General features: G+C 41.3%; 1 protein-coding gene across 1 annotated transcript in view; it reads right to left on the reverse strand.

Annotated features, from left to right (window-relative positions):
* Window positions 1–4: 4 nt before the first annotated feature.
* Window positions 5–14,988, reverse strand: part of LOC311595887 (2-acylglycerol O-acyltransferase 1-like) — a 35,934-nt gene continuing 20,950 nt past the window's right edge. Inside the window, exon 7 of the mRNA XM_084778967.1 lies at window positions 5–93. Within this exon, the coding sequence (XP_084635093.1) occupies window positions 39–93 (55 nt within the window). The 3' untranslated portion in view covers window positions 5–38. The remainder of the gene's footprint in view (window positions 94–14,988) is intronic.

A 14,988-nucleotide genomic window follows, 5' to 3' on the forward strand; every position in this document is an offset into this window, starting at 1 on the left:
TCACAGCAAGCACTGTCCCTTCCACAGGGTCTGCTGTTTCAGCACTGACCAGGAGGCAGAAGTTCTGGTGGGCAGGAAAGAATCCAATTTCCCCTGGAGCAGGAGGCAAGGGAGGGTGCTTAAGGCTGAGGCAGGGTGTCACTGTTACTGTGCAGAGCTAGGCAGATCACTGGGCACTTCTGGAGAGCTCAGCTTGCCTCTTGCTCAATTGCAGGGCCTGGGTCTCCGCCCCTGTTTGACCATTTTTAATCTGATAGGTTCTGCTGGCTATATTGGCTGCACAGCAAGCCCCAGGAATTCTCCACATCACCTCCCCAGCCTGACTTTTTACCTGGATTCTGGGCACCAGGCTCTGATCTTCACGCTTGCAAGCATCTGAACAGTCGAACTCTCTCTCTCCAGCCCTTCACCTGAGTTTTAAGCAACTAATTTAATTAAGTGAAGGTCTACAGGGCAAAGGGAACTGTATGTGCAAAGGTCTTCCTAAGGAAAGGGAAGGGTGCCAGCTGTGACAGGTTGGTAAAACTGTTTTTTGTTTTCTTTTGCTTTTCTAGTTGAAGAGTTACTTTCTTCTCTCTTAGATTTCTTTCTGAGCCATACTCGAGGCTCCATGGGGACACTGTGATTCCACACTATGTCACACACTGTGAAGCTCTCTCGCCAACAACACTTTACAAGTATCCTATGCACTCCAGTTTGCAGCTAAGAAAATAAGGAAATCGGGGCTCAAAGTAGAGGCTAGGTGGGCTACACCTGACCCTGTCTCAAAATTAAAACAACCTACACACACACATACACACACACACACACACACACACACAGAGAGAGAGAGAGAGAGAGAGAGAGAGAGAGAGAGAGAGACAGACAGACAGACAGACAGACAGACAGACAGACAAGACAGACAGAGAGACACAGAGACACAGAGACACAGAGACACAGAGACACAGAGACAGAGAGAGATCTATATATTGAAAATAAAAACTAGTCTTTGTTTGTTTTTTCAAAAGAAGGTTTTTCTGTATAGCCTTGGCTGTCCTAGACTCACTTTTTAGACCAGGCTGGCCTCGAACTCACAGCGATCCACCTGCTTCTGCCTCCCGAGTAAAACAAGCATTAAAAAGAAACAGAAAGCCAAAAACAAACCACAAAAGTCCCAAGTCTTTAAAAGCAATTACAAAACCAACTCCCAAAACTGATACCAACACAGAAAACACACATTTATTAGTTGTTAAACTCTTACCACCAGAGAGATATTTGAAAAGTCACAGAAGCACATGCAATGTAGGAAATACAAAAATTTATCACTCCTGCCGCATGGTGGCGGTGCACTCCTTTAATCCTAGCATTCAGGAGGCGGAGACAGGCTGATCACTGTGAGTTCGAGGCCATCCTGGGCTACAAAGTGACTCCAGGACAGCCAAGGCTAACACAGAGAGACCCTGTCTCAATAAACCAAAGAAAAGAAAAAGCTTATCACTCCTAAAGAGAGGATTTGAACAGCAGTCCTTTTGCATTGGGACTACAGGAATAAACCACCACTCCTGGCTCCATGCCCTACCTCTTTACACATACTTTGTAGCATAAGGACCCGAGCTATAACCTGACACCCATAAAAAAAGTAGGATGTGATAGCATGCCTGCTATGCCAACACAGACAAGACCTGGCTAGGGGCTGGCTGGACAGTCTAATCAAATTGGAATGTTCCAAGTTTATTGAGAGAATCTATCTCAAAAAAGAAAAAGAAAAAAGAAAGGCGGAGAATGAGAAAAACATCTGATATCAACACACACACACACACACACACACACACACACACACACACACACACACACACACTACAAATGTAAGAACTAGTCACTTGTGGTTTAGATGCAAATAACTAACCAAAAAATCCCAGAGACAAAACAGAGTCAGTCATCCTCTCTCTCTCTTTCTCCCCTCAATCTCTCTCCCATCCTCCTTTATTCATCTCACTTTGTAATCCAGGCTGGTCTGGAACTCACAGTGATTCTCCTGCCTCAGCCTCCTGACTGCTAAGATTAGAGGACACCTGCCACCATGCCCAGCCCAGCCCAACCCTCTCTTCGGGAAGGATACAGAGTGGGTGCATGCCACACTGTCCTCGCACTCACCGCCTTCTTTGGCAGCCTGCTTTAGTGAGAGGGAAGGCTGAGCCACACACAGTAGCAACTAGATTTCATCTCCACAGAAATGTACTTTCTACCAAAGAGTGATGACTTCACTTCCCGGCCGCTGCCTGTGACAAGGGGTCATGCCAATGCCCTTGATGTAAACCTACAGTTTTAAAAGCAGTGTGACACTTAGGCTGTTTCCATGTTCTGGCTATTATGAATAGGGCTGCTATGAACATGGTTGAGCAAATTTTCTTGCTGTGTGCTGGAGCATCTTCTGGGTATATTCCAAGGAGTGGAATAGCTGGGTCCTGAGGAAGCCCTATTCCCATTTTTCTGAGATAGCACCAGATAGATTTCCAAAGTGGTTGTACTAGTTTGCATTCCCACCAGCAATGAAGGAGTGTTCCTCTCTCCCCACATCCTCGCCAGCATGTGGTGTCGCTTGAATTTTTGATCTTAGCCATTCTGATGGGTGTAAGATGGAATCTCAGCGTTGTTTTGATTTGCATTTCCCTGATGATTAAGGAGGTTGAGCATTTCTTTAAGTGTTTCTCAGCCATTTGATATTCCTCTGTTGAGAATTCTCTGTTTAATTCCATGCCCCATTTCTCGATTGGGTTATTTGGTTTGGTGGTATTTAATTTCTTGAGTTCTTTATATATTTTGGATATTAGACCTTTGTCAGATGTGGGGTTAGTGAAGATCTTTTCCCAGTCTGTAGACTGTCGCTTTGTACTCTTTACGGTGTCATCTGCCTTACAGAAGCTTTTCAGCCTCATGAGGTCCCATTTATTAATTGTTGACATTAATGCCTGGGCTGTTGGTGTTCTGTTCAGGAAGTTGTCTCCTGTGCCAATATGTTCCAGGCTCTTCCCCACTTTTTCTTCTAAGTGATTTAGTGTCTCTGGTTTTATGTTGAGGTCTTTAATCCACTTAGATTTGAGTTTTGTACAAGGTGACAGATAGGGGTCCAGGTGCATTTTTTTACACATAGACATCCAGTTAGACCAGCACCATTTGTTGAAGATGCTATCCCTTTTCCATCGAATGGATTTGGCTTCTTTGTCAAAAATCAAATGACCATATGTGTGTGGATTCATATCTGGGTCTTCGATTCGATTCCACTGATCAACCAGCCTGTTGCTGTGCCAGTACCATGCAGTTTTAATTACTATTGCTTTATAGTACAATTTGAGATCAGGTATGGAGATTCCTCCAGAGAACCTTTTATTGTACAGGATTGTTTTAGCTATTCTGGGTTTTTTGTTTTTCCATATGAAGGTCCCTCAGTAGAAGAATGGATAAAGAAACTGTGGTACATATACACTATGGAATACTATTCAGCTATTAAAAACAAGGAATTCCCAAAATTTGTGGATAAATGGATTGAGCTAGAAATGATCATAATGAGTGAGTTAACTCAGAAGCAGAAAGACTCAAATGGTATATACTCACTTATATCTGCATATTAGCCCAACGGGCATGTCCCACGAAAGCCTTCACTTACCAGGAAACAGAGACAGAGAAGAGGACATTCTAGTGGGACTCTAGATGTGAGATTCATGAGAGAAAGGCAAAGTAGAAGGACCCAGAGGGTCCTAGGAGCCTACAAGTAGAACATTATGATAGGCAGATTTGGGCACAGGGGTCCCACTCAAACTAGGCACCAGACAAGGACAATACAGGCGGTAAACCTTAAACCCCTACCCAGATCTAGACAATGGACAGAACACTCTCCACAGTAAAGTGGAGAGTGGGATATTACGTTCTCACACACTCTGGTGCCACACCTCTGACCATGTCCCCTGGATGGGGAGACCTGATGGCACTCAGAGGAAGGACAGCAGGTTACCAAGAAGAGACTTGATACCCTATGATCATATAGAGGGGGAGGTAATCCCCCTCAGGAACTGTCATAGGGGAGGGGAATAAGGGGAAAATGGGAGGGAGGGAAGAATGGGAGGATACAAGGGACGGGATAACCATTGAGATGTAACAAGAATAAATTAATAAAAAAAAAAAAATAAAAGCAGTGTGAGAAGGTTTGCAGGGAATTGCAACCTCACAGCGGGTCCCTTGGAAAGAGCAAAGCTGCCTGGAAGCTGCTCCCTCCAGAGAAGCAGAAACAGTGGCCACTGACAGTTCCACAAACTTCGAGCTGTACATGAAGGAAAGGAACGACTCAAGCTCCACTTGGCATTCAAGGAACACTTAGGAGGAAAACTGCACAAGCCAAACAACACATGTACGCATTTCCCCAGGGATACTCCCCGGTGTCTCTCACAGGGCCTGAGGTCGTTTTTTGTCTTTCTGCTTGGTTTTCCTTTGCTGCTTTAAACTCTATATGTGACTGTACAGTAGATGGAGCCTTAACAGCTGGAGAGACCTCTGAGAAACCGCACTAGTGAACGTTACACATGGCCTTTGCATGATGGCAAAATTCCTTACAAAACCTTCATTCGCCACCTGTAGGACTATGTGGAATTTATGGCTGTGCTCTGAGTATCTGAGAACCACTGGCTAGGCTTAATTAAATCTTCAGGAGACCCTAAGATGTTAGAAGGGAAGCCTACCTTCTTCCCTAAGGAGTGAACATAACATTTCCCAAATGCCAAGTGTCAAGCCATTTATATAGACCTTTTTAAAGGTCATAACTTGTATAAATTTGCAAGAAGGTGTTTTTCTCAAGTTGTGAACCCTGCTTTGACATACCTGGGCTTCAACTGCCTAAATGGCTAATCCAGCTGGTGATGGGAGATCAGCCTGGCCTCCTCACTAAATGTCGTGTTAAAATTCAGGCCTCCGTGAAATCAAGAAATCATAATCCTGGGCTTTCAAGAAATTTCTTTAAAGGATGAATCATGGGTCTACAGCACTGTAAAGGCTCTGCTCTGGCAAAATAAAGAATTTTCAGATTGCCCATGCAGAACAACTTCCCTATTCTTGCTGTTGTGTAGCATGTTTTTATTATTTTTTATTGTGTATGAGGTATGCATGTGTGTACAGACGGGGACACACGTGCATGCATGTAGCATGTGCATGGAGGCCAGAGGACAATCTCCAATGTTCTTCCATGGGTACTGTCCGCTGTGTTTTCCACGTTTAGGTCCCTGTCTTGGCTTCCTTGTCTTTGAGCTCCAGAGGTCCACTCCTCTTTATCTCCACCCCCAGGCTTTGCTTTTTAAGCAGGTTCTAGGTGCTCCTACTTGAAAGATCATCTCTTCAGCCATCGGGTGGCACTGTTTTATCGTTGCTGAGAGCATGCCAGGCTCCCTCCAGCCTGGAACTTTACATTTCCAAATGTGAAGCCTGAAAACATAGGAATGAACTGTGATTGGATGGACTTACTCCCAAATAGTGCAGGAGACAGGGAAGCAAGCACTCAGCCCTAGAAGTGTTTGGAAAGAACATTGTTTTTAGTGCCATTCTTCCTACCTAATGCTCAGAAAGTAAGCAGCCCCAACCTGACTTCTTATGGCAGTGGGAAGGGTTGCTGATTATTGCTGTGGGCCAATTAGAGAACAGGGAATTTCCCATTTCACATGGGCCTTGGCTTATAACAGGTTTCATTACTATGGAATAGTGTGAAGAGAATGTAATCTTGCTTTAGTCTGGGCCCAAGGTGAAAACAGTTTTGAGATGCCACTCCCCTGAGACTTTGTATCCACAAACTGATAAACATATGAGATAGACTCAGAGGAGCAAGTATCAGGCCAAGACAAAAGACGGAGGCCTGCAACTCTGGGTAGGCTATGAGACAGATAGGAGGTTCCTGCCAGATGGTGCCAGGAGTTGGAGGCTTGGCTCTCTTGGGTGATACCTCCAAATTTGGTCCTCAGATGGTGTGGCTTCTTCTGTCAGGTAGATGATCTGCAAGACTCTTGAGATATACACCAGGGGAATTTCCCCCTTGGAACTGATACCCAGAGGTATCATTCTTCTTCTCCTTAATCTCCTTTCCCTCCTATTTAGGGTAGTCAGGCTGTAGGGAGATACATACCTTTAATAAATTCCTAGTAAAATAGATTCATTAAGGAATTGGAACCAACTAGTGGTGCTCGACATAGGGCCCAATGGGTTCTGTAATTTCTAATGGTATGAGGGAAGATGCAAATTTTGAGCATATAGAAATGCTGTTTCAGGGTATCAGCAAAATCGCAACTGCAGTTACAAAACTCTTGCTTTATACCTAGAGGACATTTTCTGTTTTTTCTTTGTCTTTTTATTGTATTTCATTCTTAGAAGGATTGGAAGAGAGGCTAATAAGATAGGAGAACCAGAAGTGTCAGTAAATTCTATCCTTTTGGAAAGAATTGCAGACTTGACTGAAGAGTTGGAGAAAGTGGAGAAAGAAGTTAAAGGACTAGGCAAGCAAACAGCACCTTTGGTGAAAGGAGATGAAGAAAAATAAAAACTAGATGAACAGGAAAGCAGACAAACAAAAAGGCCTTTGGAGGAAAATGTTCCGATAGAGAACCCCCCTAGAGCCACACAGACACCATCGGCTTTTCCAGTTACTATAAGACGTCTGCCTGCTCATAGCGGTGCTGAGGGGCATGATGAAATGGCATGGCGTCCAATAGATATGTGGGATTTAAAACATTTTAATGAATCTGTCGTGGGGTATGGAATGCATTTGGCCTTTGTTAAACAAATGTTAAGTAACTGGGCTATGCAGCATGGACTTGTTCCCCAACATTGGAAAAGTTTGGTTCCAGCAGTATTAGAAGTGGCGCAACAGCCGGGTGTGGTGATGCATGACTTTAATCCCAGCATTAGGGAGGCTGAGTTCCAGGCCAGCCTGGTCTACAAAGCAGGTCCAGGACAGCCAAGGCTACACAGAGAAACCCTGTCTTGGGGGGTGGGGAAGGAAGTGGCGCAACAATCACAATGGCTATCATGGTGGTAAAATGAGGCCATGAGAAAAGAACAACAAAATATGACAAAGGGGATAAATGTTGATAAAGATCTATTGTTCGGTGAAGGGTGTTATGCTGACTTAAGAGAACAAGTTCAATCTGAAGATAGAATAATGTCATGTTGCAGCCTAAGAGCTTGGGGCATAGTAGAGGAACCTGGTAAGACAACCACTCCATTTACTGAGGTATTTCAAGGGCCTGGGGAAGCCTTCACAAAATTTTTGCTGAGACTGAGTACAGCTTTAGATACAGACATACCAGTCTCTGAGACCAAACAGGCACTGTAACTGATTATGGCATATGAGAATGCAAATACTGAATGTAAGAGGGCAATTAGACCATTAAAGGAAAGAGGAGCTCCGTTAGATGAATGGGTAAGAGACACGGTTAATATTAACTCTCAGGAGCATCAAAACAATATTATATGACAAGCTATAGCCAGAGGTCTCAGATATCATAACACCCAGTGCTTTAATTGTGGTAAAATTAGTCATGTGCAAAGAAACTGAAGAGGTAAAAGTTCCAGCCACCAAAATAACCAGCACAATAACCCAGAAGAAAATATTACTCATAGGAGAGACAAGGAGCTTCTGGCCATGATGGTAGCAAAGTGCCAAGACTTCCAGGGTACTGTAGTAGTTGTGGGGAAAGGAAAACACTGGTCTAGGGAGTGTCAATCTAAAAGAGATATCTTGCTGACAGGAAATGGCAAGAGGGGCCCATTGGCTCAGGACCCCTCCAACAATACGAGCTGGTTTTCCACGGCCAGGCCGGAAGTAACAGACTTGTAGGAAACTGCAGATTAGGAACCAATGCATGCTACTAAAGGCAGCACAGCTTCGGATCTGGCCTCAGATATGTCTCTTACACTCTCTCCACAGGTTGAATGTTACAAAATGAGCACTGGTGTATACGGCTGTTTGCCTTCAGGGACAGTAGGAATAGTTCTGAGAAGAAGTGAATTAACTTCTCAAGGCTTTATTGTACAAACCAGTATTATAAATGGAGATTGTAAAGAAGAAATTAAAATCATGGCATATGAAAAGAAGGAGACACAAATTAATGCAGGGGATAGAATTGCTCAGCTCTTACTGTTTCCTTGCATTAAGGGCAAAGCGACAAATCTGCTCTAGTAAAAAGAACAGGTGCATTTGGGAGTACAGGAAAACGTGTGTCCTGGCAAACAATAGTTAATGACTAGAGGCCTAAATTAATAATACAAATGAATGGTGTTGAAATGGAGGTCTGGGGCTGGAGAGATGGCTCAGAGGTTAAGAACACTGTCTGTTCTTCCAAAGGCCTTGAGTTCAATTCCCAGCAACCACATAGCAGTTTACAACCATCTATAATAATATCTGGTGCTCTTTTATGGTGGGCAGGCACACATGTGGGCAGCACATTAAATAAATAATAAATAAATCTTAGAAAGAAAGAAATGGAGGTCTGGTAGATACTGCCGCCGATGTCACGATTCTCTCCAAACAGGCTTTGGAATCCAGATTGGCCACTCCAGAAGGTTTATACAGAAATTATAGGTATCGGTAAATTATCTTAAATAGAACAAAGCATATGGTATGTTAAGTGTGTGGGACCAGAAGGGCAGACAGGGCAGCTGAGACCGTATGTGGCTGACATACCCATAAATCTATGGGGCAGGGGTCTCATGACAATAGGGTACTCAGATTAATATTTCTGCAATTACAGAGATAAACAATGATGAAGCTAAGGCTGAAATGGTACATGATTCTGGGGAAGATATTAATATGAGTAATCAGGAGCAACCACAAGCTATGCCCATTGTCCAAACACAGAACTTCTCAGGTATTGAGTTTCCAAGTTTATAAGAGGGGCCACTGCTCATATATCAACAGACTTGCCCCTAAAATGGATTCAAACAGACCTGTGTGGCAAGAGCAGTGGCCCATAACAAAAGAAATAGTGCAGGCACTTCACCATTTAGTACAAGAGCAGCTGGAGGCTCAGCATATAGAAGAGTCTACCAGCCCTAGCAATTCCCCTGTGTTTGTTGTAAAAAAGAAATCAGGAAGATGGAGGATGATAATGGATCTGAGAGCAGTTACTAGAGTAATTCAACCTTTACAGCCTGGAATTCCTTTACTTTCCTTGTTACCTAGTTCATGGCCTATAATAGTGATTGACTTAAAAGATTGTTTTTTCATAGGCAGTTTCCTCAAGCTATCATTTACTATTACATGGATGATATTTTGTTGGCTGACTCTGATGCTGATACTTTAGAAAAATGTTTAAGGAAACACAAAGAATTATGCCATGCTGGGGATTACAGTTTGCTGTAGAAAAAGTACAAAGATGAGATTCAATGACCTATTTAGGCTATAAGTAACTGAACCAAAAAAATTTGGCAACAAAAGGTACAGATCAGTTGTAAGCTCTTACTTACTTTCAAAAATAATGGGAGATATTAACTGGTTAAGGCCTACAATTGGACTAGCTACTTATGAGTTAAGAAACTTGCTTCACATGTTACAAGCGGATTCAGATTTAAACAGTCCAAGGTGTCTAATAGTTGAAGCTGAAAAGGAGTTCATTCTGATAGAGCAAAAACTACAATGAGCATATGTGGATAGGATTGATCCTAAACTTAGTTGCACTTTGGTTATTTTACCTTCAACACATTCTCCTCCTGGGATCCTTAGACAAAGGAAAGATAGAATCATGGAGTGGATTTTCTTAGTAAATAAACAAAGCAAAAAATTGAAGATATACATAGAAAAATTTTCTGAATTGATTACAAAGGGTAGAATAAGATTACACCAACTGTCAGGAACTGACCTGGTGGTAATTGTAGTGCCTCTTACTAATTCTGAGATTATGTCATTATGGGTAATCAATGAAGATTGGTTTTTAAAAAAAGGCTTGTAGTAATTATTTGGGAGAAATTAATAACAAATACCTGAAAAGCAAATGTATACAGTTTATAAAAAGAACAAATTTGATCCTTCCAAGTATTGGAAAGGGGACACCAATTCCAGAGGCACCCACCTTCTATACTGATGCAAAAACATTGAGTATGGCTGGTAATAAGTCTGATAAAATGACTAAAGTGATCAAAGCCCATTTACCTTGGTTCAAAAATCAGAATTGTATGCAACCCTTATGGTATTGTTAGATTTTCCTGAATTGCTTAATATAATTGCTGACTCTCAATATGCAGAAAGAGTTGTTTTGTATCTAGAAACTGCTGAATTTACTCGTGATAACTCAGATTTAACTACATTATTTATGGAACTGCAACAGGTCATCAGAAGTAGAAACTATCCCTTGTATATTTCTCATATTCAATCCCATTCAGTTTACCAGGCCCATTGGCACAAGAAAATGAGGAAGTTGACTAATTATTCATAGGAAATGTGTTCAAAGTCTCAAAATTTCATGAAAAACATCATGTTAATGGTAAGAGTTCGAAGAAAAGATTCCCTGTCACTTGGCAAAAAGCCAGAGAAATAATTAATAGGTGTCCTACATGCTCTTTGTATAATCAAATGCCATTACTGGCTGGAATTGACTGTAGGGGTACCAAAAGGAATGAAATCTGGCAGATGTTTGTGTTTCACTTTGCAAAATTTGGAAGACTAAGTAAGGTACGTATATCATTCCATGGATACATATTCAGAGTTTCAATGGGCAACTGCCTTAAGTTCTGAAAAGGCTGATTGTGTAATTACTCATTTATTGGAAATAATGGCAATTATGGGACTATCTTCACAAATTAGGACTGACAGTGCTCCTGCATATGTGTCCCTTAAGATGAAGGAATTCTTTACATATTATAATGTAAAGTACATTACTGGTTTACCACACAATCCTATAGGACAAGCAGTTGTTAAGAACTAACCATACCTTAAAAGAGATGCTTATTAAACAAAAGGGAAGGGTAAAGACCCTCCAGGGACAGGTTAAATAGTGCTTTGTTGACTTTAAATTTTCTTAATATAGGTTATAAAGGGACAACAGCAGCTGAGAGACATTGGATTATAAAAAAAAAATGAGGAACCAGGATAACCAATATACTATAAAGATCTGTGGACAATGGGATGAAAACCTGCAATAGTTTCAAGATGGGGACATGGTTATCTTTATGTTTCTACAGGGAGGGAAAAATATGGTTGCTGACAAAACTTATAAAGACTAGATCTGACCAGGGAAGACCTCCTAGTACCTAAAAAATGAATGTGTTCATATAGCAAGGGAATCTTAAGGGCCACCTGGTCCTTACGACATGGCAATCTTTTACACGGCTTGGATATTGCAGCTCAAACAGATGTATAAAATTGATAGCTTACCCCTGCTCAAAAATAGGACAGTTTATCTTTAGATAATTTGTACACCTTGCATATTCCATATATATGTAGAAATGTACCTATACTAATACTTTCAAAAGTTTGTGTATTTTCAGAGCAAAAACAAAAACAAAAACAAAAAACCCAGATAATAATGAAGAGAAAGCAGATAGCCCAGGTGATTCAACCTTGAAAACTGCCTCAGCTACTGGTTCCTGAAGAAACTGCATGCATATCAACGTTAAAAGGGCTAGCCCAAAGGATCAACCCCCAAAAGACTGGACAGAAACAGATACAGCTAGCTTTTCCAATGCTTGGCCGGCCAATGTCCTGTTTTTTCTAAGGATACCAAAAAGATGTTTTTTTCCCTCAGACAGCAAAAAGTAATTTTGAGAGCAGGATGCCCCCATTTCCAATAGGTGAGGTGGGTGTTTTTGGTGGGTTACTAGTGTTTGTTGGTTATAAGTTAGCAAAAGTTACATTTAGGGGTTTCTTCTTTCTCCTATCTTTCTTTCTCTCTTATCTTTCTATCCTATCTAGCATTAGGGGAAAAAGGGGGAAGGACAGAAGGATAAAAGAGAAGGATATAGTTTTACAGGATAAAAAGCAGATTATTGAATCTACTAGCTTCAAATATTTTACATTGGTATTGTAGATTGATGGAAATTTAAGAGTATGTTATTCAACTTTTGCTTTATGTATTGCATATTGTATGTTGATAAAACCTTAAACTATATATTGTATGTTGGTAGAAATTTAAGATTATTTTGTTCATTGTTTACTTAATGTATTGTATATGTGCAACTCATTTGAAAAGGTGATATACAGTTCTATTCTTATGAAAGCTAAGTGTTATAACCTGTTCAGGATGGTCAGGGATAAAAGTTGGTAGTCACCTATAAATGTTAATAGGTACTAAATTAGCTAATTACAGAATAAGCTCTATCTAGTCTCTCATATATATGTTAAGCAAATAGTAAATAGCTAAAACAAACAATGTTTGTTTATCTAGATACATTAAGATAGATGGATTAAGCAAACAATACACAGATATATAACTAAATAGATATGTATGTGCATAATAGTAAATAGAAAGATGTTCTTCAAACACTTCAGAGATCTATAGAATATGGCACTTAATAATAAAGGGCTTTTCTGATGGAGAGACACACCTGCTCCTGACAACACCGCCAATCTACTTCAAGGGAGATGATGGGCATAGAAGAAATAAATGTGGCAGAATGACCACTGGACTGAAGTAATGTTCTTGTCTCTACTGGTGATGGCAGACTGATAGCCCAAACTGTGATAATGTAAGGGCAAAATTAAAGCCATATCCTATATGTAATTTATATTCTGCATTTAATACCATGTTTTGTATGAGAACTTGTCCTCCAGGTGACGTCACTCCCTCTTGTGCTCTGGGAAAGACCATGCACTGCCATAAAGTAGACCTGCCAGCATTTTCCAGAGACTCCACTGGAGTGATTAGATACAATTAGTTCCCAACATTCCTCTGAGATAAAACCAAACCAAAACAAAACTTCTCCTCCAGAGTCAGCCTCCACCCAACCTGCCTGAAGGTCGATATTCCTATGACCCACAGGTTTCCCTTGAGATCCAGCCTCCACCCAATATGGACCCACCAATGAGTTGCTTTAGACTTCTGCTACAAAAATCTGTGCAGGCTAAGAATATAAAAACCCAAAGATTCTTCTCTTCATGGTGCCTCTTGCCAGAGTATAGGTCAACCTTAGCACGCAAGATCAATAAGCCACTTGCTTTTGCATCAAGCTGGTCTCTGTCTCTCATTTGGGGTCTCCTGGAAAGAGATTCCATCCTGGAGTCTTACAATAATAGCAGAGCACCAGGTAACTGGCTGTGCGGTTTTCACGAGACTGGCTCACCAATTATGTCTGTTAGATATACTGAGCCTAAAAGCTGAAGACTGGATGCCCCAACAATAGAGGAAAACCTGTGACTGTCTAGGCAGTCAACTCTTTCTGTCCTGTCTTGCTTTTGGAAGTTGCTTGCTTGTGCTTCTTTCATATTAGATAATATTTCCTTCTTGAATCTCTGATGGGGTTGAAGTCTAGATAACTACAGTGTTGTTATAAGCTTTAGTTTAAGGACTAAAAACACGTTTATAGGTTGAAAAACGTAATTTCTAATAGAGATTTTAGAAAACTTTGGACACTAGACTAGGACTCACTATGAGAGGATAGTGGGATACTTTCTCCAAGACTGTAAGCACAAAAGGACTGGATTATCTACATGCAACTTGTACCTGTTGACTCTGTATATATGTGTATTTATGTATATAGTTCTTATAGTTTGCCTATTTAAAAACATCTTTTTTTATAGAAAGGGGGATGTATGAAAGAACGTAATCTTGCCTTAGTCTGGGCCCAGGATGAAAACAGTCTTGGAATGCCACCCCACTGAGACTTTGTCCCTACAAACTGATAAACATCTGAGATAGACTCAGAAGAAGTATCAACCTAAGACAAAAGACAAGGGCCTGGGACTTTGGCCTGGCTATTATATTGTAAAACAACCATCTATGGGAGGAGGGAACCTGAGAGAGAGAGATGGGAGGTTCCTGCAGGGTGGCCCAGGGAGGCAGCATGGCACTCTTGGGTGATACCTCCAAGTTTGGTCCTTGGATGGTACAGATTCTTCTGTTGGGTAGATGATCTGCAAGACTCCTGAGCGTTACGCCAGGGGAATTGCCCCATGGGACTGATAACCAGAAGGCTTCATTTTTTTTTTTAGGTTCTTTTTTTTTTTAAAGATTTATTTATTTTATTTATTGCATATGAGTACTTTATCTGCAGAAGAGGGTATCAGATTACATTATAGATGGTTGTGAGCTACCATGTGGTTGCTGGGAATTGAACTCAGGACCTCTGGAAGAGCAGGTGGCGCTCTTAACCACTGAGCCATCTCTCCAGCCCGAAGGCTTCATTCTTGTTCTCCTTAATCTCCTTTCCCTCCTACTTAGGGTAGTCGGGTTGTAAGGGAGGTACATGCCTTTAATAAATTCCTAATAAAGTAGAATCGTTAAGGAATCAGAGCCAACAGAATAGCTTTAGAAAAACCTTCACATTTTAGCCAAGTTACTTGTTACACTCACTGGGAAATTACTTATTTTATGTCCTCTGGTTGCTCCCAAGCTGGCCCTGGCACCAAGATACCAACAAGCAGAGAAGACTCAACTCTGCCTACCTTAAACTGGACAGTACTCAGAAGAGAGGGTGTTTTCTTTCACAGTTTGTCTTGGGTGAAAAGACGACCACAGGGAGGAAATTACAAGTACATCCATTGCATACCACATCTGCAGCACCCTATACAATGTCCTAAAACCAGACCATGACATCTTCCATGTAGACATCCTTTTCTGTTGCAAATGCACATGTTTCTGAGTGTAAAGAGAAATGACACTGGCTCGTATCCATGTAGGATTCCACGTGGCAGACTCATCCTGCTTCAAAAATCGGAATAACAATTCTGCAGATATATTGATGGGACCTGAACAACCTAAATTACCTAGTACTAAAACTGACATTATGCAGGAACAATTGGTCTGCTCAGTGGAGCCCCGTCTCTTCAGC

This window comes from Acomys minous, assembly GCF_964271855.1.
Source record: "Acomys minous genome assembly, chromosome: 4".
Taxonomy (NCBI): domain Eukaryota; kingdom Metazoa; phylum Chordata; class Mammalia; order Rodentia; family Muridae; genus Acomys; species Acomys minous.